We start from the raw sequence: 7,821 nt of genomic DNA, 5'->3' as shown, positions 1-7,821 counted from the left end.
CCCTTCACCCAAGCCCAGCACCTCTGATTCCCATACCAATAAGCCTACAACACATGGAAGTGACACAGAAATATCTGGATCAGAGAGCGCTCCTGAAATACCCAAGCAAGATGGCGACATCCTAAAACCATCAACATCCAGCACTCCTTGGAGGCAAGCACGCCCACAGACAGCAATCCCAGCACAAGCTGACAGTATGGGGGTCACCTCCACAGACACCAAGGCAGAACATGTCATTCAGCCTCACTTGACCCCCAGCTTACCAAACTCCAGCCCTCCCCTCAAAGCTGAGCCAGCACTACCATCAGTAGAAGAAGCAAGACCTCCTGGAGTTAATGCTGGTGGCTGGCATCGCCTCAGGAAGCACTTGATGGTGCAGCCAGAAGCACCCAACTTCCCAGAGCCTGAGCCAGAAAAGCTGGGACAGGAGGAAGGGAGCAAGGAAGACAGCTCTCAAGCAATCATCAGTCAAGACCACAGGCTGTTTAAATCAAGGGCTACAAGAATGTGGGATGCTATTTTATACCAGATGACAGTCAACAAAGAGAGGAAGCAGCAAACAGAAGAGAAGAAGCTGCTGAAGGAAGAAAGCTGCTTTCTTCCCCGCCGCTTACCCATCCTTCTACATAAGCCACGCTTCGATGCCAGGAAACTGAAGGAGCTAGCTGCTAAACCCATGACAAAGATCACCACCGTGTTCGAGGCAGGCCGGTTTAGACCCAAAGCAGCTGAGGAGCACACCAAGAGCTTTAACAGAACGGCATCAGGATGGTCAGTCAACTGAAGCCAGGCTGCTCCACCAGGCCCACATCTCTGGAGGTTCCTACGGGGCACCAAGGAAGAGAACACCTATGTCTAGGTTTGCTGCCCGACATAGCCAAGCGTAAGGAACAAAAATAAAATGAAATACAACCCCTCCAAGCCAGCAGCCTCATGCTATGGGTTTAAGGGTTACTCTCCATATGTATATAAGCTTAAATGCATAACATACTACATCTACAGGGCATAAGCAAGGAAAACAGACATGCACTTGTTATAAAAAGAGGCAACAAGCACTGTATGCAGTAATATGGGGAAGAAAGGGGAGGCACACAGTGAAAGGACAAATTGCATGTAGAAAAAGCCCAGTTTAGAGGAGGATGAGGGAATCCATTTATTTTATTGCGTTTATTTAAGACTAAGAGAAATCCTAGAAATAAAAGCAGTTGTAGATGAGACAATACGAAGGAATCTGGGTTGCTGCACGTCTCCTCTAGGGATTCTTAGAAACTGAAATCAAAGAGGGCACACATCATCTCTTCAGCTTCTCCACTGAAAGTGCTGTGGAGGGCACCTCCCACCCATTCACTGAGAACAGGGTGGAAACTCACCCTTTCAGCCAAGGCACAGACAAGGGACAGCATAAGATATCCATCCTGCTGTCACATAGCAGTTTGCCTGCCTAAAACACTGGACATCAGCATCTGATGTCCTCCTAGGTCAGTCTACTAAATCGTAGCACACAGAAGACTAACTTTGTTGTAGTAATCAAGTTATGTTATGCATTTTACAGTGCTTTTTTTTTTTTTTTTTTTTAAGTACAGCTGCAGGTTAGTGTTTTGGTGATAACCAGCAAAAGCCTGCTTCAGCATGTGGGATACAACTCCCTGTATTTAACAAGATGCTGTTTTCTGGGGGTTCCTGCTAGCCACATGTAGTCTTGTTTTCAAGAGGCAACATCATAATATTTGCATACCTACTGGCGCCTGATGTCCTGGGAAAAAAAGGTATTTAAAACAAAATCCCCAACTTTGTCCATCCACAGAGAAAACTGTGCTTTCCAGCATTAGTCACCCTTTGCATCTCCATCACCACCAAACTTATGAGCATGAAAACTGGAGATGAGCTATTTCTGTTTCTCAAGGGACTTTGTCATATGCTGGGATATTCCTACACAGCTAATATAGGACTACTATGTTTAGTACAAATAGGAAACTCGATACACAGCTCTTTACATTCTCTTCATGTGCAGAGGATATGGAGCTGACCAAAATCTCCCGAAGCCAAACTGTGAGCAGACTTACAAACAAAACCAAGAGACCCTTTTGCCTTTTTTAAGTCCTCCAATTTTGCAATGACGCTATCAGTAAAGATCAGTTATAATCAAACAATCACTAAAGTTTTCACTTTGCTGGTCTTATCCTCTGTTTTGTAACCCCTTCCCTATTCCAAGGAAAAAAAAAAGAAGGAAGAATAACACAAGTATCTAAAGTTTGGATTTCTCCAACTCCACCAGTTTTCCAGGAAAAAAATGAAGAGGTAGGTTGGAAATGCACCAGTAATCATGAGTGGATCCCAGGTAAGCCTTTGCAGGACAATTCAACATGCTGCAAGAGAAGGCTATAGAGAGAGATCCACACAGCAATGCAAAATCAAAAAGAGCGCAGCTTAAAACATGTAGAATGCCTAGTGCAGATGAAAGATGACCTTACCACACAGCGTTAAAATGGCACTTTACGGTAGCACCGACAGTTGGATGCCTATGCACAAGAGTCTGCATTCACAAGGTCCACAGCATTAGTGTGAAGCAGAACAGCCAATATTTATTACGCTTGGGAGACTAAGTGGATCTGGCCAGAGAAGACGGCTTCAGAAGCAATTGTGCTCTCATCCACTTTGTCCTGCAGTGAGGACAACCACCCAGAACAAACCAGCGACTCTCACACATGACAATGAGGAAAGGCTTATGTCTTGCATCTGCTGGGCATCCCACCAGGCTGCATCCACAACCCAGCCCCACCGCAGAGGGATGGAAGATGTAGAATCGCCAGTGAGGAGAGTGATGCCTGCAGTAGGAAGCGGGGGAAGGCAAGTTTGGCTACAGGGTTTAGCTGTTCTGCCCCAAGAGTAAAGAGCAGAGGCATATAGCAGGCATGGAGAGACCCTGGCATGAGAGCATTGGAGAGAAGAGAACAGATGCCTGGAGGCAAGAGGAGATTTCCACCAGTGGTTCTGCATTGGGAGCCATTGCAGCATGTCCCAGCTTGAGCTGCCACGCTGAGCAAGGGAAGTAAAACGCCATTGGACACAGTTCAGTTGTTTTTCAATGTCAGCCAACCTCAGGCAATTGTTAAGAGCCCAAATTGTCACTTACAGAAAAGCTCTTGCTCCACAGCCTGCTCGGAGGTCCTGCAGCTCAGGGAAGGAGGGGAAGAGGTGCTCAAGCAACTAGAAAGCTGATAAGGTGGTGCTGAGCGAGTGACACAGGGGTGAGCCAGAAGGGTTTGGGAGCAAGAAGGCAACTGTGAAGGGATCCGCCAGTAGGGAAAAAGGATGAACATAGTTCATGGAGGTGGAGCTGGGGAGTAGGGACCTTTCAGCACACAAAAACCAGCCAGCTAAAAACCCAAGAACAGAAACAAGCCAAGATCCTCCAAGCTATCGCAGTCGTTTTGCTGTTTGTGGTCAAAAAAATCTTCCTTTTGAATGAGCCCAGAGGGCAACAGTGCTGTGCAGTGGTTGCCTGGAGTGCTGTGTGGATCCTAGAGGACATCCCATGACAATTGCTGGTCTTTCAAGACAGGATGCCGGAAAAAGATCAGAGGTGAGGGCACTTTCCTTTGAGCCGCTTGCAGAAGCTCAGGTAGGGCAAACAAAACCTGCTGACAACCTAGCAAAACCTGTTTCCTATAAAGAATTGAAGCTCAGTAGGATCCCGCCTGGTGCATCAAAACAGACTTCAGGAAAAAGAAGAGGACTGATCAAAGAGGAGACCTTAAAATAGATTTCTGAAAACCACAGGCAGGGAAGCAAGTTGACGATACAAGTCCAGTGGGCTCCGCCTTCTTTACATCTAAAAACATAGCTTTGGGGAGGCTTGGCTTTGTACTGCTGCCCATCTCAAAGTGGCATTCAAGAGAGCTTCTCTTCTAAATGGGCACCACAGAAGGAAAAAAAAACAAACCCAAACAAAACAATATGCTGCAATCAGAAGCCAGCTCCTTGGGGGGGGGGGGGGGGGGAAGGAACACAGCGCCCAGAAGAATTCAGAAACAAAAGGTGTTTTGTAGCAGATAGAGCTATTTATAAGCTTGGCTATGAAATAAAGCTTCTTTTTTATAGTAGGAAAAAAGAGTGAGCTTGTTTTCACCCCCAACAACTTCCTCTCCTCTCACAGTGCCAGATGCTGCCCGGTTGGATCCAACCGGTTATCACCTCCCTCTAGGCCATTCCTCCTTATTGCTGCAACCCTATACTATCATCCACTCACGATAACACCAGGATATCTATTAACAGAAACACAATATGAGCATGAGATCCAAAGACCGTTTCGAGACAGCACAGAGACAGCAACCCAGCTCTGCCTTCCCCCTTGCTACGCTTTAGAGGATGGTCCTTTCTGCTCTGCTGGTCTACCCAGCACAGCAGATATTCATGTCCTCCCTACTACAACTCTATTATGGACTGGTTCCAAGAGGTTACTGAAATCATTAAAAGTTTTTCCCCTAATTAATGCAGTAAATCAGGGAATTAGACCTCAGAAGCATCCGAATTGCAGGAGTGCATCAGCCCCTGTGGTCAGTCAAAATGACCTCCAGCTATCTACTCCTTGCAACATAAGAGAGCATAAGAAAAAAACAGCAGATAGACTGTTGCTTTCAACTAGCAAAGGCAAACACATCTTCACCCAAACAGCAGCAGCTAAAGGACTTACTCTGCAGATTAAACTAACACAGGTATCCAGCTTCCTAGCAGCTTTAGAAAGTCAAAGACCAAAACAAACCCCACCGTGTACCTGTTTCCCTTCCAGCTCAAAGTCAGGCGTTTGCCCAGAAGCAAGGCTCCAGCTGTTACCATACAGTACGTTCCAACTCCCCCAAAGTTTAACTGGCAGAAACATCCCCAACATCCCACCAGAACAGCAGCAGGATTTTGTTACGTATTGCAAGGTCATACCCCACCTACCTGGTTAATGAGTTCTCCAGGCATGCTATTGCTCTGCAGGATCATCTATCAACACCTTCTTGTACTGGCCATGGCCTGTTGCAACAAATTTATACTTTTTGCCAGAAGGAGTGGACTGAAGAGGAGAGAAAGAAAGAGCCAAAGTCAGCATTTTTCTCCCTCAAATAGGCAGTCAAGATCAAATAACTGAAACCAGAGGAGCATGTGAAACAGTTTTCTATAATCCCAGAAGGCTTGGACATAGCCTACTCTGTGCTCACTTCTTGTACCTTCCACGTAAACTCTTTGCACAGACTGACCACCACTTTCTGTAAGTGTAAGGTAACACAGTGAGCAACAGATGTGTAAGGAAAGGGAAGACGCAATGCCAGGCATCGCGAGGGATGGCTCATCTAAAAGTCCCAGCCCCCCATGCTGGGGATGGCTTCATCCATGGCAAGAGCCAGTTTCATTGGCCACATACTGGCAGCAGTACAGATCCAGGAACAGACAAGATACTTTAATCTTCCCCTCCCAGACTGGACAGTTGGAGCAGCAGCTGCTTGCTGCATTTTAATAAGCGTTCCCACAAACGAACCAGTAGGCACAAAACGCCAAGTGTTGATACTGTCTTTGGTTCAGTTCCACTTAATTTTGTATGTCCTCTTTATTCTCAAGATTAAAAAGCACAGTAAGAGCAAAGCAACTAACAATTGCTGTTCAATTTTAGCCTAGAAGGCCGGGGATGTCAGCCTATGGCCTTAGAACAACACGTTATTCAAGAGACCCTTCAGTATTACTGCTTATAAAATTATTTTTGCCCCCACTTTTACTAGGGCTGAAGCAATAGCAGCTCACTGTTAGGAAGAGCTCTTATGTAATTGCATTGATAGATACAGGCAGCCCTTGTCCCTACAGAACATCACCATCTTCTCAGTACTTCCCACCCAGCTAAGGCCTCTTTTCTTTTTTACAGCAAAGCAAGTGCTTTCATACTCACACAGACGCTAACTCACCTTGATGTTAGTCTCGGGTTTGGGACTGCCCTTCTGTTCCCAAAGGCTCCTTTTACTCACGATGTCTCCAGCCACGATATCCTGAGAAGATGGTGTTCTCGTTACCATTCACTGCTAACGCTGCTGAACGTGCCTTTGTTCATGTCCCTTTCAAACCCCCACATCTGACTTCCTTTTTTATTTATAATATCACATCATCTGACCTATGACAGCTGCAGCTAAAACCCATGACTGTGAAAACATCTTCCTATTCCCAGTATATCCTATGTTTTCCTATCTCTCACTCTCTTCAACAAGAGCCTGGATCAGAGATCCAAGATGTTTATTTTCTTAAGTTTGTTAACTATTTAAGACATGTTAACATCAAGGCTTTTTTTGTGGAAGGAATTTTGCTCACATAAACACAGATTTGCAACCCATGTGTTAGAGAACCAGCCTTACTCACAATGACCAGAAAGTAAAATTGAGAGCAATTTTCAAGTTCTGCATTTTCAAGTTTTACAAGATTTATCATCTTGGTACAAGATCCAACTTTGTGCTCAACAAATGGAGCTCAGTTCTAGTCCCTGCAGAAGACATACACATTTTCCACACTAGCTGAATCTATTCCTGTTTCAAAGCAGAGCCTCAACCAGCATCACAGAGCCTTTGCTAGCTGTACCATCAAGGAACAATTCAGGACAATCATAGAATGGTTTAGGTTGGAAGGGACCTCAAAGATCATCGAGTTCCAACTTCCTTGCCATGGGCAGGGACACCTCCCACTAGACCAGGTTGCCCAAGGCCACGTCCAGACTGGCCTTAAACACCTCCAGGGATGGGGCCTTAACAACTTCTCTGGGCAACCTGTTCCAGTGCCTTACCACCCTCAAAGTGAAAAATTTCTTCCTAATGTTCAATCTAAACCTGCCCTCTTCCAGTTTAAAGCCATTCCCCCTTGTCCTGTCACTACATGCCCTTGTAAAAAGTCCTTCCCCAGATGAAGCAAAGCTCTGAGGTACAAGGCCTTATATGCTCATGAAGGAGTACGCATCTCTAATATAGATCCTTTAGGGCTGGTGGGCACCACCAGTGAGCCATACCAATAGGCTAATATAAGTGTAATGCCAGCTGTGCCCAGCGGCCAGCTCCTCGAGTGCCATACCTTACAGGGCAGGGACTTCACGGCAGACTGAGCTGCAACCTCTCCAGTCTCCCAGAGGCTTTTTGTGCTGGCTACCATCATGCTTGTGGTGGGAAGGTCCAGAGAGGGCTGTCGGACAGGTTTTGGAGCCTTTGTGGACGTCTGGAAAATAAATGGAGAAAGATCACTGTCAGGGAGAGCGTGCTCTTCACTCTTTTACCCCCTTAATCGAAGGTCCTCAAGGATAAGGGGTTGTTAAAGGAGACTTTTGACTTTTAGGGTCTTGATAGTTCCTGCCAGATGCTCCCACCCTTTCAGCAAGGGGCATGAGGAAGCAAGGATGGGGCAGCTTGCTAAAGAAACCTACTTTATGCTGCGAAGGGAGATAGAGACAGGAGAAAGGGCTGCTCCTATCCAAGTGGAGATGATTCAGTTGTCACCTCCCAGATGGTGAGGCTAAAAGGCATGGTGGGATTGCAACGCCTGGCAAAGAGGGGTCTTTGCAGGGTGGGGACACAGAGACAACACAGCAGCCCACCTCAATAGCCTGTGTGTACTGCTCCAGCCTGTCATCGATCTTCGACACTGGGAGGGGAGGCTGGGACTTCTTTATGCTGTTACTGGAGAAGCAAGAAGAGGATTGAGGTGATTCCCCAATACCACAGGCAGAAGGAAGGACTTCGAGGGCCGCAGCCTGTCACTCCTGCCCATACCTACAGCAGGGCCTTCTGGCATCCTCCATGTGGAGGAAGGGACCTG

The 7,821-nt window shown here is 46.5% G+C and overlaps 1 protein-coding gene across 1 annotated transcript in view; it reads right to left on the bottom strand.

The window, feature by feature from the left end:
* Window positions 1–4,947: 4,947 nt before the first annotated feature.
* LSP1 (lymphocyte-specific protein 1) overlaps window positions 4,948–7,821 on the bottom strand; it is a 40,375-nt gene continuing 37,501 nt past the window's right edge. The window contains exons 8-11 of the mRNA XM_009891989.1: window positions 7,601–7,682; window positions 7,084–7,224; window positions 5,940–6,020; window positions 4,948–5,059 (exon numbers count right to left, since the gene is read on the bottom strand). Coding sequence (XP_009890291.1) covers window positions 4,970–5,059; window positions 5,940–6,020; window positions 7,084–7,224; window positions 7,601–7,682 — 394 coding nt within the window. The 3' untranslated portion in view covers window positions 4,948–4,969. The remainder of the gene's footprint in view (window positions 5,060–5,939; window positions 6,021–7,083; window positions 7,225–7,600; window positions 7,683–7,821) is intronic.

Source organism: Charadrius vociferus, unplaced genomic scaffold, assembly GCF_000708025.1.
Source record: "Charadrius vociferus isolate BGI_N301 unplaced genomic scaffold, ASM70802v2 scaffold179, whole genome shotgun sequence".
NCBI lineage: Eukaryota > Metazoa > Chordata > Aves > Charadriiformes > Charadriidae > Charadrius > Charadrius vociferus.
Note: the sequence above shows the minus strand (reverse complement) of the source record. Positions and strands in the feature narration are given on the sequence as shown.